At 36.4% G+C, this 27,591-nt stretch overlaps 1 protein-coding gene across 2 annotated transcripts; it reads left to right on the forward strand.

The window, feature by feature from the left end:
• The first annotated feature begins 413 nt into the window (after nt 1-413).
• LOC139954115 (high mobility group protein B2-like) lies at nt 414-26,902 on the forward strand. Of its 2 annotated transcripts, none has more exons than XM_071953777.1 (5): nt 414-579; nt 17,021-17,211; nt 18,542-18,652; nt 19,348-19,593; nt 20,133-26,902. In XM_071953777.1, the coding sequence occupies exons 1-5, from the start codon at nt 576-578 to the stop codon at nt 20,493-20,495; spliced, it is 915 nt and encodes a 304-aa protein (XP_071809878.1). In that variant the 5' UTR covers nt 414-575; the 3' UTR covers nt 20,496-26,902. The 2 variants fall into 2 exon arrangements, with proteins under 2 accessions (XP_071809878.1, XP_071809879.1); XM_071953778.1 differs by having other exon boundaries at nt 20,136-26,902.
• Nucleotides 26,903-27,591: the final 689 nt, after the last annotated feature.

The following is a 27,591-nucleotide window of genomic DNA, read 5'->3' on the forward strand; positions in this document are numbered from 1 at the left end:
ACGTTTTAGAGGAATAATGCGAATTATTTATTACATAGTACATTTCAAAGATCCCGCCAGAACAACAAAATAGTAATTAACATTATAATAATGAGCTGCACGAACACCTACAAAAATATAAAGTCATCAGTTGGTTCAAGAGTTGTCATTATCCAGAAAAGTTTGTTAGTCTTTGACTGTTGTAGCTTTCTGACCCAATTAAACATAATAGTCCACTTTCATTTACTCACGCATCCGTGTATGTTCACAACAATATGTACATGTTTAACTTGTTTACTTAGTTGTAAAATAAAAATCACAGCATAGCCACAATAAATTATTTAGTTTTCACCTGAAAAACCATTTAAACAACAGAGGGCGCAGTGGCCAATCACTGTCCCTCACGCGTGTGACAGGTCCAGCGGAATGTTTTGTTGCCCGATTGCCCGGCCTTGCGCTTCGTCTTTGCACCTTCGACAAAAACAACCAATTTTTTGTCCGCACCACGATCCGGCGATACCCCAGTTCACCTGATAGTCGGAGCACATTTATTTAAGATTTAATTTCTGTGGAGTTTTCACCTCGAGAGCATCAGAATGGGTGAGTTGCAGTGGTGTTTTGGGGTTATTTATTTTCTTTGTGATTTCAGTTTTTCCATCGCGAGGGCTTTGAGCGTGCTGTGAGAATCGGGGATATGGCGAAGGGGTTAGATGGTTTTTCTTGCGCCGCGCCATCGCCGCGAGAGTTCTGCCCGGATCTTGCTCTAACTGCGGCAAATTCCCACCATTTCTCCCCTCTTTCACACCGCCAGGAACCGTCCTAAGCACTTCTCCAGGCCCTCGGTGGGATTGCGGTAACGATAGGGAAACACGTGGGATGAGTACGATGGATCAAGAAGAACATTAGATCGCTGAAAATAAGAAGTGAAATAGGTTTTCTTTGTGTTCCTTTGTTTGGTCACAGGGCGCCATGCCTGATGCTGTATCGTGAAACGCCATAGTCTCTGTACACAACACTATATGACTCATGACAGCTGCTTGCTGGCCAATCAGCGCGCCCCATTTGCGCTATATACATATAATAATGTACAAAGGGCTTATGCCATATTTTATTATTTCTATTTTTCAAGTGGCTTTTTAGTGCTGGGACTGTGTGTGAGTTTTAAAATATATCTGTGTTAAACAGTCATAGGACTTTAAATAGATCTATTTATGAAATACACGCAAGTATTTTTCTATGCATGATTTAGATTTCATGCAGTGATTTATAATTTTTGTTTGATCAGTTAAATGTCAGATTTTTCCTTGAAGGGAATCTGTTGGTATGGTGCTGAGATTTGTTGCTTTGAAAATAATAGAACTTTAAAAAACGAACTGAAATCTGTTATAATACAATTGAAAACTGTTTCCTTTTGTCTGTGCTACATCGTTCAAATAATTTGATAAATACTTTGTGTAACACCCACACTTAAAGAATTAATCTACATTTTTATCAAAATCCTCCCGAAAATAAATTAAGTGCGACCCAATTTTAGTGTTTCGTTGTAATGTAACCTAATTCATATTGTTTTGTCTTCAATATTTTTATGAAAAATGATTGAATCAACAGGTAACTGGTAGTTTTTGTAAACATTAACAACGAACATTTTGACAAAAAATAATCTCTGGTGAGTCCTATTCAATATTGGATAAGGTTGTGATATTTGTTGAGGAAACACTCTGAAGAAACTTGGAACAAAGTAAATTAAAATGTCAATTTGTTGTTGTTATTCTAATCAAATATGAAGTGTACTATTATCCCAAGAAAGTATTTAGTTACAATTGTTTATTCATTTGCAACCAAACAGGTTAAATACAAAAAGTTTATATAAAAAATTATAATAAACAAATGGGCTAATAAATTTTCAAATTTTAAATAAATAATTTAAAACGAATAAATAATTATGAAAAAAATTTAACTGAAAACCCATGCAAAATTGAAAAGGAAATTACTGTTGAATCCATCCGTGGTAGGTGTGTTACAGCATTCACAAACTGACACTAAGGAAATATAAGTTTCCAAAAGTCGGCTGTAGGCGCTCTTTCGTGTTTCAAATTTAAGTTGACATATTCTTTTATTTCTATACCACCCAACTGGCACTTAATTTTGCATGATTACTACCATTATACCAACTTCAGTACAAGTAGGTATTCAGAAAAGAATTACAAAATATTTGGGTTTACATTTCCCCACCTAAAACGAGTGGGCATAGCACTAACCACCAGAATTTAATAACTTTTAAATATTTTAACTCAGTCTTCGAGTGTCAATTAAATTGTTAAATTTCCATTTACTACTGTAGTAAATGTAAATTTAACAAATTAACTGACCCTCAAAGACTTAGTTAATATTTAAAAGTTATTTGATTCTGATGTTATAATTTGTTTTCGTTTGAATTCAGTGACTCACTTGAATTTGAAAGTCAACTGACATCTTTGTGGAGTCTGACAAAATGTCAAATTTGGATGAAATTTGATACTCAAATCCATTAACCATTCATGCTCCAGTATAGTGCATTATCAATTATATGGTATGAAAGTATTGGTGAAGGATGGGATTTAAGTTAAAAAGGCAGTGGACACTATTGGTATATTACTCAAAATAATTATCAGCATAAAACCTCACTTGGTATCGAGTAATGGGGAGAGGTTGCCTCCGTTGCCTCCGTGAAGTATCAGGCCTGATAAAACATTGTGAGAAATATCTCCATCTGAAATGACATAGTTTTCGAGAAAGAAGTAATTTTCCACGAATTTGATTTTGAGACCTCAAGTTCAGAGTTTGAGGTCTCGAAATCAAGCATCTGAAAGCAAACAACTTCGTGTGACAACCAATTGAGCTCAAATTTTCACAGGTTTGTTATTTTATGCATAAATGTTGAGATACACCAACTGTGAAGACTAGTCTTTGAAAATGACCAATAGTGTCCAGCACTGCCTTTAAATGAATTGTTCAACTTTGGTCAATGTTGGGATCCCTTGAAAAAATTGTTCAAGCGAGGAAAATAAAAAGTTGGGGATATAAGTTTTGTAAATTTTGTTGTTATCTGTCCTGTAGGAATTTCATATCTCCCAAATGTTGCTTAGAAATTTCAAGCTCAATCAAGCCCAATAAAACCTATTTAAAACCTGCACAAAAAACCACACAACAAAGCATTTCAGAGCCATTAAACTAGGACCACAATAAATTTGATGAAATTGATGAAAAGTTGATTTAGTGATATAAAGGGTTATTTTTATCAAACCCAGTGATGCATCCCTGGGCTTGAAATGAACACTGGACCTCATGATCCCGGGGACATGCCCGAGAGGCCAGTGATTTTAGCCTCGGGCCAGTAAACTTAAGTCTGGACAGTCTTTGGTGACTAAAGTAAAAGTACCGCACTATGTAATAAAAAACAAAGCGAGGTTCATAGTGTGACCTCCACTGAGTCTTTCAATTTTGTTGTGTATCAAAGCATATTACAATAAATATGAGATACTCTCCCGTTGCTTCAGAAAATCCAGTTACAGGGTCCTGTATGTTAAACTAACTGTGTATTCATTCTGTTCCGGTCCATTAAAGATATTTAATTCAAATCAGTTCATATTTATTTCCACAAATCAGACCACAAATTACAGTCTACACAATGTACATTGATAACAATTAAAGCATTAACATACAAGCCAGGCAGCCCTGTGGTCATGAGATCCCCCCCACAAATCGGACCCCTGAAAAAGTGTAACATTATATTAGATTGAAAATATTAGGCCCCCCTATTTATAAATAAATGTTTACATAATTCTATAACTTCCATGGTATTAAGATGGTCATGGTGGAAACTGGAAAACTTCTCTCGAAGTTTGTTACCCTTGAGGGACATGCCTCCTGTTCTTTTGAGAAACGAGTCAAACATTTAGCTTTGATCTCTAAATCAAAGACAGTGAAAACGCAGTAATGAGTGATGGGGCTTTTTACTGTCTTCTCCTATGGCAAATTGAGCCTTATATCTGATACAGGTTAATATTTCATGTTTATGTTGGGTCAAACAAGGTGCATTACATACTGAGGGTGGTTGATTTAAATCCATTGAAAAACATAACTTAGTGAGTTTTCAATTAAAGTGGTTGAATTATTTATTAATAAATGTAATTATATTGTTACTTATTAATTTATTACTCATTTCTGATCTTTCAATGAAACTTGATTGGAAGGCCAATAGAGTGCCTGCTAATTGTTTCGGAACCATAAACAAGGTCAGGTTAAAATTTGACTAAAAGAATTAAGAGGAATGTCCTTTGTTCTTTTTTGTGCACTTTCTTTCCGATCTGAGGACTCTATTGTTATGGAATGAATGGCCTCCAGTCAAAATGAATTGTTGTTAAGTGTGATGCTCCAGGACCCAGGACTCTGTGAATCTACACTAGTTACTGAAGTTCTGTATTCAACAGAACTAGGAAACTATGTCATTGTCGGTTGTCAGTAGACTGCCCTTGAGATGGGTTCTCCCCATGCGTAAGCCAACGTATCGGGCCATTGATACTTGCGTAGTGCAGCTGATACGTAAACAAATAATAATTCTAAACAATTATTATTATTTATTATTATTATTATTTTTTTTTGGGGGGGGGAAACTTGAGAGATTAATTTTGTAAAAGTCATAGATAATGCCAATGAGAGTGCCTCAGATTGCACATAGAGCTATTAAAACCAAATATAAACACCAAGTGAAACATATTCAGAGAGCCCTGTTTCCATTCAGCAAGCTAAAATAATATGCCAAACCTTCCAGACTTTGGGTTCAGAATGATTGCCCCACAGTTGAACATTCTGGTATGAACCCTGTCGGGTGTAGACACCAAATTTTGCATTGCTTTTAGTAATTGCTCGTGTTCTGATACATTACATATTTCTTTAAATTGATAGAATGCACAGTTTTTGTTTGATGGAAGTTTAATAATAACAACCGTATTTATACAAAGCGCTTGGGATAATGCAACCAAAACCCCAAAGAGAATAAAGAATAGTAAGCAAAAATACAAAAAGTGACAGAATCAAAAACACATTAGATGGAACGAATAAACGAGTGTGTTTTTAAATGTCCTTTAAACTGTTCTACAGAAGAAGCGTTCCGGATATTTGTGTTAAAAAATGGTACCTGTACCAAAGTTAAATATAAAGACACACACGTATGATATGAAAAGATGCATATAAGGGCCTACATTTGTACTACAATCTGTTCAGGGACTATGATGAATATGTTTATTGTTGACCCTTTTTTTTTTTTTACCTTTGATTGATGTAGCGTTTAATTTGTAAACAGCTACTTAGATTGATTTACGAGAGTTCATTTCATTTGAAAGGTTTTCAGAATCTATCGTGCTCCACAAAAATCCCACACTCGCATGATTTGAGTTATGGTTGACATAAAAAAAAGAAATGTTTTCATTATAATTACATATTTGGTGCAGGTAGTTGTGATATATATGATCAATGGAACAACAATTCCTTGTGTTGGATTTATTAATATTATTATTATTATTATTACACAACAAGAATATACATTATAAAAACATTTAAAAGGGAAGTGTTTACAGAAAAATAATGTTAAAGATAATGTACAATTTAATACTGAGCAGAACTGTAATTGTAAAGAAACTGTCGAATAAAAAAGGAATGGGTAGTGAGTAGAGTTTGTGGACAGTACATGAGCCCAAATCAATAAACCTGCTTATTAAGAAAAAATGTTTTGAGCGTTAATGAACACGATACCAGTCGTAAATCGTACGTGTACCATGGTAGTAGTTTCGCTGGTAAGCATAATTTGTTTGTGCTAAGCTGCTTTTTGTGCTTGGAAGCAGCTCTTTGAAACTGGGCCCTGCTTTTTTATAATTGGAAGAAATATGAAAGTGAGTTTTAAGAGAATTTTTATTTATTTAAGGGCATTATGAAAGTGAGTTTTAAGAGAATTTTTATTTATTTAAGGGCATTATTGAGGGAGACAAATGATTAATATAGAACAAACTATTTTTGACAGCTGTAAAAAAAACCTCCCAGATTTTGAATAAATAACAAGAGGTAAGTGCTGTATGTTTTGGCACAATATGAGCTTTGAAGGGGCATGGTAGTGCCACCTTGTGCCACTGCCAGTGGTGCGAGCTTTTTTGCAGGGTACTAATGTCTACCAAACTTATATCCAGCTGTACTTTATGGACACTATTATGTGGAGGACATGGTCCTGTCTGGTCTTTGTTTAGCCTGGTGTACTATGATGCTCCAACTTTGGTCAAAACAAATTCTTTTTCAGTTTGTCTAGTCAGGATGAACAAATAAATTCCCCGAATCTTTGGTTTTGTTTTTTACCAGCAGCCCCTCTCCTCTGCCCAAACAATTTACCACCACCCTTTGCATGATATTTGCATGAAACAACATGAATGGTGTTTTTTCCTTTTTCTTGTGTGTGTATGGTGTGTGTGTGTGACATTCACCAGGACCCAGCGCCAATGACTATGGGGGTCAAATGTAACAGGCAGTTATGGTACTGTGGTGTCTTTGTTCTGCTTGGCAGAGGGGGGTCGTGACCACACTAGCTGCACAAAGTCTAACAAACAGAAGGACACAAGGTCCCCATTCAGGTTAAATTTTATTTTTAAAAACAGATCTACAGATTAATGTGTCTGAAGGCTGTGTTCGTTTGTTGTACACTTGCTGTATCATGGTTGTACAGGAGTGGGCAATCTTGGTTTGTTTTACATTGGGGATGGGGGGGGGGGGCTGTGAGGGGGGGGGGGGTGGAACTCTGTGCTGGTTTATTGATGTATGATGAGCAGAGCTGGGTAATGTGGTTTTGGTGGTTTGGATGGGTGGGAAGATTGGAAATGTTTTGGGTTGTGAGGTTGTGATTTAATTTGTCAAATCTGGTTTGAGTAAAATCATGGAGAAATGTGAAGGAAACAGCTCTGCTATTACAGGGAAATCATTCACTGGAATTGTACAGGTGTTGCTTCAAGGCCATCTGTGGAAGCAAAGGGCCTTCAATCGCAAATTGATGATTTTTAAAAAAATTACTTTTTATGGAATGTATTTACAAAAAAAAGTGTTGCAGTATCCATTCATGCTAACATAATGTAGGCCTGGACAAATTTGTCTGGCTCTCAAATCTGTTTAAAGACACTGGACACTATTGGTAAATTGTCAAAGATCAGTCTTCTCACTTGGTGTATCTCAACATATGCATAAAATAACAAACCTGTGAAAATTTTAGCTCAATCGGTCGTCAAATGTGCAAGATAGGCCTAATAATGAAAGAAAAACGCCTTTGTCACACGAAGTTGTTTGCTTTCAGATGCTTGATTTCGAGACCTCAAATTCTAAATCTGAGGTTTCAAAATCAATTTTTTTTGAAAATTGCTTCTTTCATGAAAACTACATTACTTCTGAGGGAGTCGTTTCTCAGTGTTTTATACCATCAAACAGCTCCCCATTACTCGTTGCCAAGTAAGGTTTTATGCTAATAATTACTTTGAGTATTTAACCAATAGTGTCCACTGCCTTTAAATAAATTTGGGAATATTACTAAAAAATAAAAAAGGAAGAAATATTGATCTATTCTATACGTAGGCCCTCCATGCACATCAGTATTGCTTCTTTTTGTTTTGTATTCTCCACAATGCACGCACATTGATACTCTACATTGGTCACATTGAAAATCACTCACTTCGTGGGAAAATAATTTGTCCAATAATAAATTGTGTCCTTTTTCCCATGTCGCTGAATTGTGTAGATATGTGTAGTGAAATACCAGACCTGACAAAGTGCTTAAAGGGCAAACTAATAGGTTTGACACAGGGTGCGATGGTAAACGCGTATTGAAAAGAATCACAAGATATTGTTGGTGGTTGTAGTTTTAACCTGCTTTGCTGGCCTGTATTCCACTTTTTAAGATTTGGCCTTTTCTATTTAAATATTAGTATTTCTGTGCATGAATAATTTAATTTAAGTTGTTCGGTGGGAAACTCTGAAAGGAAATTTTGTTCATACATGTATTTTAATTTGCTGTCCACCTTTTTGGGAGTCAAAATCTGAACTGAACGCTTATTAAAATTTTCTTATGGACTGTAGAAATTTATCAGTAACGAACCAAGGGAAATAGACTGGGTAAATTGATATAATTTGGGCTTGAACAATTTTTTTTTACCAGAGCAGGATTTGAACCAACGACTTCCAGACTAACATGCCGATGTTCTACCGAGTGAACTATCTCGCTCTTTTGGTGTATTACAGTATTAGATATTTATTACAAATGTTTGTCTTCAATCTCATTTTACTGTATAGATTTATTAAAAAAATTATGTTTTGAGGAATTCGATGACGGCACTTCCAAAACCAAAACCCAATCCTAATACAAAAAATCGGAGACCAGTTCACATTGCAATCACAGTGAATGACAAGTTGACTTGCCTCATCACAATACATAAATTCATCGATGTATACACTACACGGTATTTTTGATAAACGGATTTGTACAGCCTAACGATCTCCATCTGGATAACAATCACCATGCGGATAGACATTGATTTCATCCGGGGAAGTGGCTGATGCAGTTAGTGGCAGGAATACTCCCAGTTTGTAAGAATGAAAGAGAAAAAATATATCAAGGAATTAAGAATCATGGTCAACAGGTTGAGCTGAGAATTGAGCTTGGGACGTCAGCTTTTTATCACTTGTACTCAAACCGCAGACAATATTTAAAAAACTAGGTTAGCACAACACACACCGCACAAGTTAATTTCAACATATTTGCCGGAGTAAACACTCTGTGTCTCACTCTTTCATGGCTTTATGATCATGTACAGTTGTTTAATAAAGTAATCACCCCAGAAACAAGTTGTTCCCCTCCCGCAATTGGATCATTCCTTGCCGATCCTTATAACAGGAAACATCTATAGGTCATTTCGGGGGTGAGTCACCCTCCCAATAATCCCTACTTGAAAGTGACACTAAATTTTTCCATGTTGCTCACTCACAGACTTTAATCTCCTGAATTAGTGCTTGCCTGCGTTGCTAGACTGCTGTTTGCTGCCCCACAGTGCAGTCGCCATCAAACTCTGCACTAGGGCAGGCGTGGCGACACGCACGAAACAGCCGCGTGGTCCTGAAGAACCAGCAAAAATAATCCAGTGAATTACTTTATAGTATCGTGTTACAGGCGATTCTGCACTATAGTGTTACACCCGTTGAAATAGAAATGCACAAAATCGAGCGTGATTGCCTATTCCCATTACTTGAAAACCTTTTTTACGGTGGATATACATGGTCAGAGAATGCAGACGTGCTCTGTTTACTCAGTTGATTCCGCTGTAAACCGTATACTGTATGGGCCATCGGACTCTATTGCATTATGGCTGAAGTAGCTGTGTTGTGAGGCTAGAGAAGAAAATGAAGATGGTGGAGAAAGAGAACGAGAGGGGGGGTGAATAAAAAATAATAAAATGAGAAAATAACTGCGAAAATAACAGGAAAAAAAATCAAATAAGAAAATTATTATCCTGATGTGTAATTTGTTTTGCGTGGTTAGTGTACTGGCTGAGAGTGTCTCTTGAGGAAATTCACTGGTACATTTAATAACTGGTAGGTATTTTTGGTACCAGCCGATGGGTCAAGGGGGTTGGGCTTTCGGAAGGTAGTTGAAGGGGGGGTCAGATAAGAATAAATTATAAAGGCAAACTGGGTGGTAGACGCCAACAAAACTCATTAACTCCTGCAGTTTACGTTGTAGATCGCATCTTTTTAAACGCACAGTTCTTTGCGTTGTAGTTTGTTGATTGATTCCACAAAGTTCAAATATGTTGCTTCTTCTTTGATGCCACTCTTATTTGATGTCACTTTTTCTAGCGTCGCAGTTGGACCCTTGCCCTGTGGTAAGACAAAGAGACACGTTATGTCAGTAATGAAGTGGCTTTGTTTATGAACACTACCAGGGGTCGATTTCACAAAGAGTTAGGACGAGGACGAGTAACTCATCCTAACTTAGGATTAATCTTAAGGTCTGCATGCTACAGTGCAGGGTTGGGACTCGTCCTAAGTCCTAAGATTAGTCTTAAAGACAGTGGACACTATTGGTAATTGTCAAAGACCAGTCTTCTCATTTGGTGTATCTCAACATATGCATAAAAGCCTAAACCTGTAAAAATTTGAGCTCATTCGGTTGTCGCAGTTTGAATTGATGTGTAATAATAATCATAATTATAATAAAATTAATTAGTGTACAAGACATTTATATAATACATGTAGCATTTAATGCAGTGAAGCTTACTTTTTATGGAAAAAAAAGCACATACCCACGGTTTCCCAAGATGCATTGCAGTATACTTTAAAGATGGTGTTTGTGATGATTGGCTACTTATAAATCTCAGTCCGTGTTTATTTTTTTAGGCGAACTAAAGCTGTTCTGTTAAACCTGAAATTTAAAAATCGTAATTTCACTCTGACAAAGCACTGTTTTGGGACGCTAAGTAGATGCCAATTTTATTGTCATGTGTCACCGTTTGGCTACTCTACTCTCGGAATACTCAAGCAGCATGTTCGTAAGGCGGCACTCTTAGCTTTCTGCGTGGATAAGACAACAAAGCTTACAGTTACTGACCAGAAGTAATGTGTAGAAGGTAATCAAGCTTGCTCAAAAAATGATGGAAAATCTAGAGTGAAGATGCAGAAACACGGCTCTTAGCAACACCTCCGAATCGAAGTGACCCCCCAGACTGTGCTACTACACTTGTTTCAATTAAATTTTAATCCACGATTTTTTTTTTTAAATTTGATTTTGCATGAATGGGGGGAAGTTTTGTTATTGTACTCGCAAGCAATTTCAGGTCAGGTGAATGTGTGGTTTGATGGTCGCATTGCTGTGATTGGACGAAGAACTGAAAAGGAATCATAAAGATGGTCAGGTGGATATAAAGTGTTTATTTTGGATGTAGGTATGTGGTGGAAGAAGTACCACATTTGTGTAATTAGTTTGTTTATGGTTTTGTTTGAATTAAACAAAATCATCAACAACTAGTTACATAAATGATTGAGAATTGGTCCTTGAGATCTGAATGACTAACAGTAAAAATAATAATAGTAGGATGATAGTTGCCTGTACCGCAAAAAATAATAAAACATTTCCTATCAAAATAATTTTATGTTTCTGTGTGAACAACTCTTGACAGCTACACACACTGGTAGCAAAGAGGGAGCTTTCCTCACTTGTGTGGTGGGATATAATCACGGATCTTAATTACACAAAAATCCATGCGACATGCTTGCCTTTTCTCCATGGGTTTGAGGGGGGTCCCGACTGCAGAAATAATCAGGTAATTAAGTGGAGAGGGAATTTTGAATGAGCGGTATTTGGTTTGTCAGTTCCCGTTTCCTGTCAGTCAGGTTGACACGCTCGGTCTTGATGAAACCTTTCGACAAGATTCTTAATACTACATTGTATACATTGGTGTTTTTTTTTTTTTCTTTCTTTTCGCTTTCTTTTCGCTTTCTTCCTTTATTCTTTTACTGGTCGGGTCCTTGGCCAGGAAGAAAAAGTACAGGTAGATTCTTTTCGCTTTGTGGATTTATTTCTGTCAATCTTATTTAATTTATTTGTTTGTTCATCATCATACAGTATAGTATTGGCTACCGATGTAGTGTCTTGAGCAAATACAACTTTGAAAGTCGATAACGGTTGCTGAGTCAGTGTGCAGTAGACCCAGGGCTTAAATTTTATGAAGGGCTGGAGCAAATTTCTTGGCTCGGAAATCTTTGCTTAAACATTCGATCACTGCTTACAGGGCTGTAGTGTTGTGAACATTTCTGTGCTAGCTGCGTATTTGAAGTACGCTTAATCCTTGCTAACCTGTGAAATGCTGTGGTAAGTCATTTTTTCTGCTACATATATCCTCACAAGCGATGATTTTTCAAGAGCCATAAAGTTGGTGCTTGGCATTGTCTTAATTTGCTTGAAGAAAAGGAGGGAAGTACACCTGTGGTTTGAATTACATTTTGACAAGTAACTCAATTCTTCTATGGTAGAAGCAGATTGTCTTTTAACAAGTTGTTGGCTTGTTCAGCAATTTGTTGTCATTCAGAAATAATATTCTTTGATTGCCAGAGCCTTGCACATCTGGAGAGCCTGTTCGTACATTGTACACAGGACGTGGGTAGGCCGAGATATTCTAATGATTCAATCATAATGTGATTTAGGCTGATAGAGAATATGGTGCAAAGTTCAACAAAAAAGGTCATCCACAAGCGTTAACAAAGTCATTTACAATGTATGTTGTTCATTATGTATGCCTACTCTCTTCATGGTATAAGTTGAATACATTGTATACAGCATTGTCTGATTGGAAGTATATTATGTGTGTCAAAGGGCAAGTGAAACTTGGCCATACCAAAAACACCAAATTTTTCTTAGTTCATGCAGTTCATCGACCGCAGATTTGGATCAATAATATCTTTCATTGATAAACCATTTTTAGTTGTGCTTTAGGCCCCTATCATTTTTTAACTTTGTATCAGCCCCCAAAACATAGATCTTTTCTCTGTAGGTCAGCTTTTCTCTGTAGGTCAGCTTTTCCAGTGTTTTAATGTCAATATATGTAAACTATGCATGTCTTCTTACATAATGTCGGGTAGCATTTTGCATTATTAAACCATTACAAATAAATAAATCAATAATTATTTTTTCTTTCCACCCACCTTTGATCCTAAATTTTAGGTAAGAATTTTAAATAGCCATTTTTATAGATTCAAGAGAAATGTTCTGCATTTTGACAAGATTCTGTCTTTAATGTTAGTTTTAGATAAAAAACTAAACATTTACTGTTTTCTGGACCCCAATATTAAATTGTGTTTTTTGGTATTTAAAAAATCATCTGGAAAAGTTCAGAGTAAAAAAAACATTGTTAACATTTCTGAAGCTGCAAAAATCGAACCCTGCACAATCAAAAAAAGAATGTTTTTTAAAATATATAAAACCAACTTGAAAAACAAAACAAATCTTGAAAACTTGAACGCATTTTTTTGTAAAACAGTGAACACAACAAATTTCTCTATGCTGTACGTTGTAGTGATGTAGACACCATGTACATGTCTAACATGTGCAACCTAAGTAAATATAGTTTTTTTTGTAAAAACATTCTCAAAAAGGACTTTATTATTAACAATTTTGACTTCATTTTTTCCGTTAGAGAAGGCCGTAATTTGGATCTATTTGGAGTCAGAATTTGGCAAGCCTAAGAGTATGCATCAGGGGTGATTTAGTCATGAAATTTTAAATGAAGTACTGTTATGTGTGTTAAGACCGACTTACTGGCCAGTTTGGGTAAAAAATACTTGTTTATACTAGAATACATTAAAGTGTGTTTTTAAATGGTGCAGTGTTTGTGAAACTATGTTGACAGCTTATTGCCAGCACTGAGTGAACATACTACACCGAGAATGATTTCCCTTTTACAGCATATTAAAATGAAATTGTATCATTTGCTACCCAAAAAAATCATCATGTGCGTACTCAATTTCTTAGTTTGTGGTGTGCACAAAACTGGTCGAGTCAAAACTTGGCTTAAAAAAACTGGTGGCAAGTTTGGTGGACAAATTCCTTCCCTGCTACATCTGTACACATGTACAGTAGGCCCTACTACGTGTTCATCCACCCCCCCCCCCCAGCAGATGCACATGAACTTAATATGGTATTTTGACCCCAAATTGTTTTTATTGTGTATGATGCCATTGTGTGCCACACAACAATTCTACAGCAACATTGACATGCGCATACATTTCTGTCTCACAATACATTTATGCCAGAAAATGCATTGCACGATTTTTGTATGTACTACACACATTCTCAAAAATGCAACCTTGTCAAGCATTTTTATTGTTATTTCCTTAGTCCCTGTAGTTGTTAAGAACCTCCCTTTGTAGACAAAATTCGTGGTGGAACATTCCTGGTGTTTAAAACCCTTAGAGGATTCTGCTTTTACCTTTATTTTTTTCCCGTGGTCTCCATAAGGCATGTTCTAAATTGTAACTGTCATTTTAGAGTGTAGTTTTAAAATAATAATAATAATAATAATAGTACTAAAAATCAATAAATCTTGGCTATTATATTTTATTGATCCTTGGTGATGGCAAACATGATTAAAAAAGAACAACAACTATATATATTGACAAATTTTATTATGTAAACTTATTACAACTTACCAACAATATCCGGTGAAATATTGAGTAATTTCATTTTTAAAAATGTGTGAGAAATAATTCCAAAACATCTTGGTCCTAATTTTACATGAAGTTAGCTGAATCAACTTAAAAGTCCTTTTCACTCTACAGAAGACAAAAGAATGAGCTTTTTGTGTGAAAGAACAGCAAGTTTTTACTCTACACTGGTGGCAAAATTCTCTCTAACAAAATGAAACTTTGTAGTACATAACATGTAGGTCAGTAACATGTAGGTACTGACCTACATGTACATGTTCTAAAGAATCTTGTACGCTCCCTTTTGTGAAACTACTGTGCGATCTGTAGCTTTAAAAAAAAACATGTTTTAAATGGGTTTTTTCTTGTGATTTTGAAAGAAAGAAAAACAGTTTGAAAAAAAAAAGCTTTAAAAAAGCGCACAGTTTATTCTGTGTTATCACGTGCAGTACATACTACATAGCTTACAAGTGTGTTGCATGGAGGAAACCTCCGATATTTATGCACACAGGATGCTAACTAATTCTGATATTTTGTTTTTTTTAGCATTGTACCATACCAGAACAATTACTCACTGTATCTCATGTTTTGCATGCATTGGTATTAGTGCAAGGGTACACACATGTAGTTGTTGACCTCAAATATCAACTGCCATTAACCTTGACCTACTTCTAGTTGGGTTTCAAAATGATGCAGTCTAAAGGTAAACATCAATATTGGTGTACAATTTTATACATTGGGATACTGTAGCCTATTGTGGCAAGTGTGATGCAGACATTTAGGGGTCACAGTGCGGGAGTTTTTTGTGTTGGAAAATCCACTAAGACTACAACGCTTTTAGTTGTAGCGAAATGTTTACTGGACCAGAATTTATTTTATTAGTAGTTTTGAACAAGCATGAAGAGATATCTTATTCAGGTATTGTGTAACTGTCAAAAACCAGTCTTACAACTTGGTGTATCTCAACATTAATGCAAAAAATAACAGACCTGTGAAAATTTTAACTCAATTGCATGGTTGTTGAAGTTGCGAGAGAATAATGGAAGAAAAAACACCCATGTCGCACAAGTTTTTATTTGCTTTCAGATGCTTTCAATTTAAATATTTTGGTGAAAAATTACTTCTTTCTCAAAAACTACATCACTTTAGAGGGAGCAGTTTCTCACAATGTTTTATACTATCAACAACTAAGCTTGGGCGATATCGATTGATTTAATTCACGATATATCGCCGACAATATATCGCGATATTCGATATAATCGCGATTAATGAAATTTGACATCATCAGTCTTAAAACTCCAAGTGAAAGTTGTAGAAGAGACAATCATAGCATAAGAGAGGTGTTCTAATGACCTATTCTTCTGGTTTTACTCCAAACCTATGGGGTGCAAGATGTCTTAGCTAGCAAATACATCGCGATATTTAATCGATATATCGCGATATATCGCGATATATCGATATTTCGATTAAAACCAAATCCATCCGATATCGAAATCGTTTCCAAATTAATATCGCGATATTCGATATTATCTTCAAGTACGCGCTAATCCTCCAATCAGATTGGCAGAATGGAGTGGTGATAAAAACCTATATTGCACGGCTAATATCACTACCATGCGTCTTGTGTGTTCTATGTCACGCGCCAAGTTTGCTTGAAGATAAATACGTTATCACACGCGCGCTCGTGGAAATACGGAAAATATAGCGCGTCTGCGTCCCATCGGATATGGGACGCAGAAGCGCTATATACTTCCGTATTCCACTCGCGCTTGTGTGATAACTTATAATATCGTGATATCGCCCAAGCTTACATGGGTCTCATTATACACTTAACATTACCCAGTTGGCAAAATTCACTATAGTAGTACATGCCACATGTTGATTAGGTAGTGAAATTGGTACATGGTGTAGTATTTGCATTGGATTGGCAGTCCCGAATGTGGACTGAGATTATTTTACTATGTACATCTCCCACACATGCATAATGCTTAGTTACCTGCATACAGAGACCTGTCCCGTCTGGTAATGGATTTTTGTAAATGTCAGAATTAAAGTTGGCATTGACAGCATTTTGGCAGGATGGTAGACGGACCACCAGCTTCTCTTGTGTCTGCACCAAGAATTGAGGTCTAGGCAATTTTACAATGTGGGTTGTGCACAATTTTTAATTAAAAATATGTTCTCAATGTGTGTATGTATGAAACTTCATTTAAAAAAAAAAAATTTGAAAGTAAAAGTGCATGGTGACAGATTTGTTGACAGTGGGTAGTTGAAGACTTTTCATTTCTTCCATTTCTTGTTTGAGCCCCCATGAATTCAACACATTTGGCCTGGTTAATAAATCCAGTTTGTGTGGGGTTTCATTATTTTGGGTCATGGTTGGGAAGTGTAAAGGTGAATAATGACAGTATTAATTAATGAAAACTTCAAAAGAGATTCTCTTTGTTCTACAAACTTTTTAACATAAATGTCATTTTGTGTTTGACATAATATTGCTACATACTTGCTCTGCAAGTGATGAACAGGTCTCTAAATAAACCACAGCACCCACCACCCACAGCAATCGCCGTGGTGCCCTGTGTAGTGCTTTTACTGTGGTGCCCTTTGCAAAATTCCAATACGAATAAATACATTTTTCTCATAGTAATTTCCCCTGAAGAGAGGAAAATCGTTGTGCCCTTTTGTTACAAAAAAACCTTGTTCTGAATGGCAGACTCATTTTGAATTTCATACCATTTTGAATTGCATACCGTATGTAAACCCAAGCATTTCTCTCCCTCATCGCCAACAGATATGATGCAGCAGCATCAACAGTTGATGGTGTCCCCAGCCAAGCGAGGGCGCAAACCTAAGGAGGGCAAACAGAAGAGAAAGAGACGACCCAAGCCAACAGACCACATCAAGAAGCCCAAGACTGGCTACTTCTACTACCTGGAGGCGTTCAGGAAGAACTTCGGCAAGAACGGAGAGCAAATTCCTCGGGTAAGATTGAGGAACATCTTCACTTGAGGGTTTATTTTAAAGCAAATCCTTTGGTTTTTTGAACTGTTTGACACTGGACACTATTAGTAATTGGCAAAGACTAGTTTTCACAGTTGGGGTATCTCAACATATGCATAAAATAACAAACCTGTAAAAATTTGAGCTCAATTGGTCGATGAAGTTGCTAGATATCGATGATAGAAAAAAAACACCATTGTTACACCATGGTCACACAAAGTTGTTTGCTTTCAGATGCTTGATTTCAAGACCTCTAATTCTAAACCTGAGGTCTCAAAATCAAATTTCTGGAAACTTACTCCATTTTCGAAAAACTATGTCACTTTAAAAGAGCTTTTAATCACAATGTTTTATACTATCAACCTCTTCCCATTATTCGTAGTCAAGAAAGGTTTATGATAATAAATAATTTGTATTTTTGCCGGTACTAATCAGTGTCCGGAAAATTCTATAAACCTAAATACCAAATATGGTTATACTCAATCAAGTTTAAACAATACGTAAAACAGCAATAATAATAATAATAATAATAATAAAAATAATAATGATATATGTAGTATGGTTAGTACAAACAATTAAAACTGGTTATGCCTTGCATAAGTACTGAACTGCATGTCAACTCTAAAGATTTGTTGTGATAAAGTTTTGTGTGATGGTGAGCTATGAACCAGTTGTGGTTGATTAACATAATTATAAGTGAATTTTGAACATGGTTGAAAAAATAATTGAGATATAAAGTTGTCATTCTTCGTTCAAATTGTTTTCCTCTTTACAAATAAAGATTTATCTTTGGAATCATCCACTAGAGGTCATTCATTGTCGGTATAATTGCCACAGTATGCACAGACACGGCTAATATTGATTTGTTCAGTCAAATTTTGTCAGTAAAAGTGTCTGAACAAAATAATGCGAAATAGAAATATATATTGTACGGTTTTACACCACCACGCCCAATCTACTGTACATAATGTAGTGTGGTCCCCGAAAAAGAGAGGGGAAAAAAAAAAATTGTTTTTACTGAAATCACAAAGATAAAAAGCGTTTAAAATTCCACCGATGGGTGACAGTACCCGAGTGAAGTAGAGCGTCAATTTTAAATTCTGATGGCTAAATCATTGTAGTGTCTGTGTGGGTTCAAGTCCTGGTCATGGCAAAAGCTTGCCTCATGCAACATGGCAACCGTTTGGATAGTCTGATGAGTTCAAATTTAAGCAGTAAATTGTGACCAGGCAAGTCATTGTACCAGACTCCATTTAAAGGTAACTCGCAAATGTCTTAATGGATAAACAATTGCTTTTCTTCTATATCCCAGGCCAGTGAAATAACAAAGGCATGTGGAGCCAAGTGGACCTCCATGAATGAAACCGAGAGGAAACCCTATGCCGAGCTGGCGTTAACTGACAGAGAGAGGTATCTTGCCCAGGTGAGTTTGGAATTCATTTTTTTTTAGACGATTCCAACCCCCAAATCCCTCGTGTTACCTGCTGTTCATTGAGGTCCTTATAAAAAATCAAACTCCAGTTAGTAACTCAACACTCAAACTGATTGTAGTGGGTCCAATTTCGTGGCCCTATGTATTGTCGCTAAAGAATCGGCGCTTACGCAAGCAGGGAGTTACGAGCTGAAGTCAAGAATATTGCACCGGTTAGCGGGGAATTTTTGCTTGTGCGCTTGCGTGCTCCACATTACTAGGCATTCTTTACTCACACAGGTAGCGCAAAAATTCATTGCTTGCCACGTTCAGAGAAGAATGGGGATCACAAGGGCAGAGTTTGGCAGGAAGCTGAGCCATGTAATTGGCCCCTGGTATGCATTAGTTGTCATGTGATATGTTTGCTGCTACCTTAGCGTCTCCCATAACAGTAAAAGCGTTGTCCGGTATTGCATCTTCCAAAAAGGCAACCACAAATTCCCATCTGCCCCACTTCATAAAGCTGTTGGGCACTTGCTGCAATGTTGCTTACTGCAGTAAAGTCTTGCCTAGAGGAAACAGCTTTCCTGCCGGTGTTGGCACTTTCTTGAAGAATGCTTTTTTTCTTGCTGTTACAACATTCTGTCAATCTTAAAACATTGCCAGACGTGCATATTGTTAATCAATTCCATGCCTTCAATCCACAGAGAGAAATGTTCACAAAGAAGCGTGACCCGGACAAGCCCAAGAAGCCGGCCACAGCATATTTCCTCTTCCTGGAGGACTTCCGCAAGAAGATGAAGGGAATCCCGCTGGAACCGGGCAAGCGTCTGACCGTTATCTGTGGTGAGGAGTGGAATAAACTGACTGATCAGCAGAAGAAGCCATACCAGGACCAGGTGGCCATCAAGTATCAACTCTACGAGGAAGCCATGAGAGAGTGGAGGCTTAAGGTGAGGGGTAGTGGTCGCATCAGCCGTCGGTTTCACCAAACTCTTTCTAACTTAGAATTAATCTTAGGACTTGGGATGAGTTAAGTTATGTACCCATAGACATAAGAATGCATTGAACAAATCTTAAATTAGGATGAGTTAACTCAAGATAGGATTTACCCATGGTGCCCCTGTCCTTTCAAAAACGAAGCATACATCCCTGGGCTAAGTGTGTCTAAATGGGTTATACACTGAACTTTGTTTTTAATGGGGGTGGCAACTTTATGAGGAAAGATGAAGTTTTAACAGATATTTTCAATGGGTACCAAGGAGATCGTGACAAAAACCCCAATAGCTCTGAAATTAAAGCCACTTTCAGGAATAGAGAGAAATGTGTGTAAAGGGTTTATGGCCACTGGTCTTGGCTGTGAGGGTAGGTGGTGTTAGAGTTTCACAAAAATGAAGCTAATCTAATTTAGTTAGACTAAGAGTAATGGAGCTGGCATTCTCACAGTTTCTCTGATGGTGACTGAACGTTTTCTGTACTTCTCTTTTCAAAGCAGAAAGGTATTCCTGAACCGCACAAATCGCCAGCACAGCCTGCACAGCCGCCAAGCATGAGTCACATGCAGGCTGCCACCATGCAGCAGCAACACCAGGTTCAACAGCAGCAGCACCAGGTACAACAGCAGCAGCACCGACAGCACCTCAGCCAGGTCGGCCTGGGCATGAGCAGCAGCTACAACGGCAGCACGCAGGCCGCCGCTGTCCACCAGCAGATGCAGATGCAGCGGATGCACATGCAGCAACAGCAGCAGCAACAACAGCACCACCATCACCAAGCACCGCAGCCAGACGACGAGGATGACGATGAATACGACGACGAAGACGACGATGATCTGGAATATGGGGACGATGTGTAGAGGCCGAACTCAGACCACCACTGCCCCCCCCCCCCCGACCCCTCCTCCTCGTCCTCCCCCCCCCCTAAACTTGTGTCAATACAGACTGTTCCGTAATGCTTCAGTGATAAATAGGTGCAGGTCTTTTGGTTCCCTTAGAGGAGGCAAAGGATCAATCCACAGAACTAGCAAAGCAAGAAAGCTACAAGCTTGAGATTGTAAATGGCCAAGTATCAACTTAGGAGCAAGTTCAAAAGCTGTTTTTTGTGTTTCTGGTTTTTTTTTTATGAAGCTGCTCATCTCGCCTTGTCGAATTTGTTTTCTAAACAGTGCAGTTATTCTCATTTTCAATAAATTGAAAAGAATCCTCTTTAAAAGTTGTCAGCCAGTCGGAAAGCTTTTACTGTATTCGGCTGATTTATAACTTGTTTACATCAAATGCAGATAATTTTCTGTTTTTTTCCCAAATCGGTTTAAAGATGAGTTAGTTGCACTGATGAGCTGGGGTCAATGTAACCACTCTGCTTACTGCGGATTTCTGCACTTACAGTGTAGAAGTGTGGGCTTTACAGGATGCTGTAAGCGCAGACGACTGCGGTAAGCAGCATCGGGGCCCCAATGCTTACTGATTCTTTCCACAGTTGGTCATCTCAAACCAGCAAACCCATGGTTGGGACAGATTCAAAAAGGAATGGTCTGCTCTGCTTGATATTTGTTTACCATCACCGGATACCAAAGCTACAACCCATGGCCACCCCGCACCATGGGGGACAAATGGCAGTGCCAAAGTTGTCATTGTACATTGTGGGTATTGTTTATTTTTTAGAAAAGTCAAAAAAAAGCTAAAGCCATATTTGAGCGTGCACACCTTAGTGTTTTGTCATCATCGTTTTCGTTTTTATTTCTCTTGGTTTTTTATTCCTGTAACTTGCCGTAGGCTGTTTTTAGCTATGTTTTTTTTTTTTTTTTTTTTTTGAAGTGTGCTGTCGGAGGTTCTCCCATCCCTTGCCCTTGCCTGGATCCTCTCGTTAGTTAATTACAGAATTAATTAATTACAGAAAATTGATCACTGACCAATTTTGGCAGTCTTTTTATTCTTGAGGTTCTGCTCTGAACTTTTAATGACTCAAAATTTGTATCATGTCACAAAACTGAATGAATAAGGCCAGTCAATTTTGTTTTGTTTTTTGAAAAGGATTTCTAGAAACTGAAATGCTGTGGATAAGAAATGTCACTATTCTTACTATTTTATTTTTTATTTTTTTATAGTAGCTTCAGTGTGGTTTTTAGAGTACATTTATTAAAGTGTGGGATTTGCTTTGCCTTTGACACATAAGGGCAACTTGACACAAAGTCGAACAAAGTCAGAGGAATATTTTAAAAGTTAACAGTCAAACTGTTTTTCACGTGGGGCAAAACGGTCATTGTGGCTTAATTTTGTGTGTTTTCTCAGATTACTGAGAGCTTAAGATACAAGTTGTCGACCCATTTCCCCCTTCCATACTCTGACAGTTCCAACAACTCAAATCGTACTTGATGTTAAATCAATGTGAACTTTAGTTGAAAAAAAACTAATACAAAAAAAATAAGCTATATTATATACATTCTGACTCACACGGCAAGGTGGAGTTAAAAGTTTTAAACAAAGCAATAAATCACAAGAAGTTAGTTGTGGTGCTGAAATTGTAAAACAGTTGTACTTAAACAAAACATAATGACCATGCCTTTGTAAAACCGATTACTAAGCAGCACACTGACTCTGACGGCTAGATGTTTGTTCGCACGCCTTCTTTATCAACAACCGTTCAGCATTTTTTTTCTTAAAAATTTTACTTTGTACCAAAGGTGTATGTAGAGGTTAAGCTCATATTTCCAGAGTCATTCAGTTTGGAAGAGTGTAATGAATGGGAAGGAAAACTTGTATATTGCAACAACAAAAAAAGATGCATTTTAACTAATTGGTATAGTTTGACGGACATAACGCGGTAAATAAATAAACTCGTGGCATTCACGATTGGGTGAGCCTGATTTCAAAATGGGACCGATCCATTTTGTGCAATAGGCAGTTTGCAACAACGGCAGTGTGGCTTTTGAACGAGCCAAAAAAATAAAGTGGTATTACTTTGTGATTTCCAGTTAAACAGGAGCCTTGGCTACTGAAGAGCAAGGAGAGAGGTTCACTGTTGGAATAACTCAATGTGAGAAAGAAAACCATGAAACTTTGAGAGTGAAGAAATGTAGTTTTGGTGTTGCAAACTGCCTATTACATTGGGCCTACATTGTAGAAGCCAACGCAGCTAAATGTTAACAGTTGATCCATTTTGTGTATAAAAAGTCAAGTGCCAACATGGTGATCAAAAATAGTCAGTTTAAAAAAAAAAAAAAAAAAAAAAACGGGAAAAAAAAAATTAAATTTGAAATTTTAGTGCTTGAGACATAAAGCTGATAGTAGAAGTAGATATTACGAAGAAAGAGACCGACAGTGAAAGTTAAGAAGATGGAAAAAAAGGCAGAAATCGGTTCTTTGTTAAAAAAAAAAACCTGTAAGCAAGCATTGTATTTTAGATTTGTAATTGTGCGTTTAATTGTCTTTGTGTTCCACACGTAAACAGTGTGTTTTAACGCTGTGAATGATTACCCCCAGGGGTCGACAAATCACTGTTGAGATCTGACACCCACCGAACTCCGAAACTCAATCTCAGAAAGAAAGAAAATTTAGATAATGATTACAAAATAATTTGCCGAGGGGGGTTACATGTACTTGACTTGTGCGTAGACACCTGGTGTGAAGAAAGTTGACAGAAGCGAGAGTGGGGCATTTGAACTTGGCATCTTTCCTGTTTCTGTGAAGATGAATAGATTTTAAAACTGAATAGTACAAAACCAAGGGATGTGGTGCTGCAGATAATTTTGTTTGGTTGGTGGAGCACTGATGTAGCTATTGGAAGGTGTTAGGTTCAAATGCTGCTTTTGGAAAGGCGCCTGGTTTACTGACAAGTATTCTTTAAAGTGGACTGAACATTTACACAAAGTATTGGGGGAAAAACCTCTTTACATAGCATAGACTCTTGCCAAAAGGGAGGTGCAATATTGGTAGATTTCACATTTTCTCAACAATCAGGAATTTCTTAAAATGCTGCATTGATTATCTTGCTGTGAAAATCTTGCTATAAATTAGTTTTGTCCGAAGAGAATTCAGCTATAAAAAAAATGCATCTTAAATGTTTAGGTCTATAACTAAAAAAAGACAATAACAAAAATAAATAGAAAGAATCTTTGTTTGTAATCTTTAAATCTTCACCACTTAAGATAGAAGAGTAATGTTGCATCCACAAATTTCTAGTGGTCTAAAAGAAAACTTTCTTTGAATTAAACAAGAAATTTTTACCAATGTTGTACCTACCCTTTTCACAACTTCACAACATCTCTTGATAAATATCGCGGTCTCATTTTTTTCTTTTCCACAACTCGTTTTTCCTTTATTTATATTTTTTTCCAGAGGTTTGTATTATACAACTTTATGATTGTTCTTTCACAATTTTGATATAACTGTTTAAAAAACCATTACAAATGCATTTGGGCTTCCAGTTTGACAACTTGGCGAGTAAAGTATAATTGTTAAATGATGAAGCCCAGGATTTTGCCGATCTCTGGATTTGTCAACCTATGGAACAGACCTTGGCCCTATCTCATAGAGTTGCTTAAGCACAACAAGTAGCTAAGCACTAAAAAGTATGCTTACCAGAATAAGGTACCAGCTAATATACCATCTCACATGTACAGTCTTTGACTGGCATCCTGCTCATTTTGCTTAGCATAACATTGTAAAGCAACAATTTCATTGCTTAGCAATTTTTTTTGCGAGGCAAAAAATGAGTAGGGCACAAGTTGCAACTATCTAAGCCTTATGGAATTTTCGCTAATCATGTTTCTGTTGAGCAAGATTTGTTTGTGCTTAGCAAGTATTTATGCTTACAGACTTCATGAAATCGGGTCCTGATTTTTAATTTAGTGTTACTAGATGACACAGGATGGTACTGGATGCCAAAACAAGGGGAAGAAAACAAAGTGCGTAGGATGTTATTTCATGTGTAAAAAAAGGTGTTTTAAATGTGGAAGAAACACCATGACGAAAAAAAACTGTGAAGATGGGAAAATATTGTAGATATCCATGACATTTGCGACTTTCTTTAAGATCGTTTGAGGAATTATAAATATTTGTGATCCCCCATTCCTGTCCCTCCCCTAATGTATTGAAATTGGTGTGACCTTGACAATTGTTGCGATGAGGCCATTTTTAAATGATGTTATGAACGAAGAAAACCAAAAGTAAGATTTTTTATGTGTTGAACCAACTGAAGTGTTTCTTGTGACATGAAGAGACAACAAAAGGAAGAAAAATGCTATACATAACTGATGATATGAAAAATGCATATTTTATTCCCTGTTTTTATTGTGTAAAAACAGTATTAAATTATCTTGAATTTTTTGTTTTCCCTACAAGTGCCCAGTGTATGAAGTTTGTATACATTGGAAGCAATTATGTAAATGCCAAATTTTTTGGTGACATTTTTCGTATTCAGGGATTGGCACGTGTTTAAATTTTTATAAATGCCAGCCACTTCTTAAAAGCTAACGTCCTGAAAGAGGCGTTAACCTGCCCTTTTTCAGTGATTAATATTTAATATACCGCCACCCCGTCGTTATCAGGTTGTTGTACAATTTAAAATTGACAAAATCAATCACTGGATTAAATCACTGCCAAAAAAACACCACTAACACACACACACAAAACCTTTCCCAGAAACAAAAATATAAACACACCCTCTCCCCACCCCCTGTTAATTTTCTAAATAAGTATCAAATAGTTTGGACTATTTTAAGAAGATTTCTGATAGTAAAATTTATAAAAGGACCATTCTCAAAATTAAGTATTAGGTGTTAGGTATTTATGCTGCGTAGCGTTTAGATATTGTTATTCAATAAATGTATATTTAAATCGTTTTTGTTTTTTAGAGTAATTAATAATTAATTAATTAATTCATTAATTAATTAAATCCTTTTCTTCAAAGCATATCAAATATTTCGGAGAGGATAAGGTTCCAATCTTGTCTAAATTAATCAACCTAAACAATAAGTATGTTCGTAAGAATCTGAAGGCTACATAATGGAAAAACAATTTCTTATGTGAAACATCGTCTTCCTTTAGTGTCTAAGTTAATTATATAGGATGGATTAGGCATTGAGTTTTCACCCGAGAAGATAACCAGTAAATGTATTTCATCCTTAACCCCCAGAAATAGTCACTTATCTGTTAAATAATTGTTATATCTTTGGTATAACCTCATTTTCAAAACTATTCCAGAATAGAGAGGCAAACCTATTCTGTGAACTGGGTGCGCCATGTCATACTGCACTATGCAGAAAACCAAATGGTGTCACAGATTGTATTGAGATTTTAATTTGCGGTAATATCTTCTGCCCTTTCGAATTGCAGTTTTGCCCTACTCAAACCTGTAAAAAAACACAACCCTTTTTTCAATTTTGCAACTAGTGTTGGGTCAAATTCATGTGTGATAGTTTGTGGTATTAGTCAATGATAAATTTTTCAAACTATAGATGGTTTTGCGACGGCACAATGGTACCATACATGGTATTCATGTACATTGCTGGTGTACATGTAGATGTTGCTATGCAAAGCTTGCACCAAAGCACATGAAGTCATAAAACCAGTCTGAAGTCAATTTTCAGGTAAAAATTGCTAAACAAGTGACTATAATCAAGGGCCTGGCTATTATTCTGTCAAAGAATTTTTATTTATTTATCTTGCTCTTGTAGAAAATTTAATGCAAATATCCAATTTGAAAAAAAAAAACAATCAATGAATCTAATTGGCCATCTTAGAATTTAACTTATAACTGATAATTAATAATATAAATTAAGCCCTTGTAAATCATAGATTTTCAAGTAAAACGTTTCGTGCACCAGGCCAAAGTATTGTTGAATTTTAAAAATCACCTTTTGATACCCTTGATTTTTGTATGTATCTCTATTGGGGTGATTTTATAAACTAATTTAAGACCATCCTTGCCATTTTGTTGATAAACAATGACTATCAAAGATTCCATGTTTTAAGTCGGACCATTTATAAGACAAAGTATTGTATTTTTCCTGATCTTTTTAGCCTATTTTGTTGTTGTTATCACTGTACATTATTGCAAAATCTTGTTGCTTCATTTCAAAATATTTTTATTTCGTAGACTTTGTGAGTACTGTCAGTTAGTGTTCTAAAGCAACTAAAAAAACACAAAAAATAAATGAAAAAAAAACTCCAAAACCTTTTTGAAGAAATGACTGTGTTATAACTGTTTGTGCAGCTCCGATAGGGAGAACAATAAATACGCAAGAAATTGGTCCCCCAAACAATTAGTGGTTTTTCTTATTTTGTTCTTGTTCTTGAAAGGTAATTTCAAGCAATTCAGTGTCATAGATTCGACTTAACGCTGATTTATAGGCACAGAAATAGCCAAATGTAAAAGTTTCGGAGCTGAATGTAACGCCTACTTGCGAAGAAAATGGCAAAATATTTCGCATTTCTTTTATAGAACATAACAAAAAATAAAACAAGGGGCAAGTGCAGCATTTTTAACTTATTTGGGCCAAACATTGAATATTTGGGCCAAACATTGAAACAAAAAAGCACAAGGGGTAACTCCAGCATTTTTTTGAATTTGGCCCAAATTTGAAAAACACAATGGCTCAGTACAGTGAAAAAATCACAAAGGGTAAGTCCAGTGTTTTTATCAAATTTGGGCATAATCGTGAAAAAAGAACATGGTGTAAATCCAGCATTTCTACCGAATTGGCCCAAATTTGAAAAAAACACAAGGGGGTTAGTCCAGAATTGTTATCGAATTAGGCCCGAAGTGAAACAAATCACAAAACAGATTTTTTATCAAATTTGGGCCCTTAATTGAAAAAATCACAAGGGGTAAGTCCAGGGTTTTTATCAAATTTTGCCCAAATTAAAAAAAAACACAAGGGGGTAGAATTTCTATTGAATTTAGCCTAAGTTGAAGAAATCACTAGGGAAAGTCCATCGGTTTTCAAATTTGGC

Source organism: Asterias amurensis, chromosome 2 (genome assembly GCF_032118995.1).
Source record: "Asterias amurensis chromosome 2, ASM3211899v1".
NCBI lineage: Eukaryota > Metazoa > Echinodermata > Asteroidea > Forcipulatida > Asteriidae > Asterias > Asterias amurensis.

Coding starts and splice junctions, on each gene's coding strand:
- LOC139954115 (XM_071953777.1), top strand. Junction 18,653..19,347: donor GAGAGAGGTATCTTGCCCAG/GTGAGTTTGGAA, acceptor TTCAATCCACAG/AGAGAAATGTTCACAAAGAA. Junction 19,594..20,132: donor TGAGAGAGTGGAGGCTTAAG/GTGAGGGGTAGT, acceptor CTCTTTTCAAAG/CAGAAAGGTATTCCTGAACC.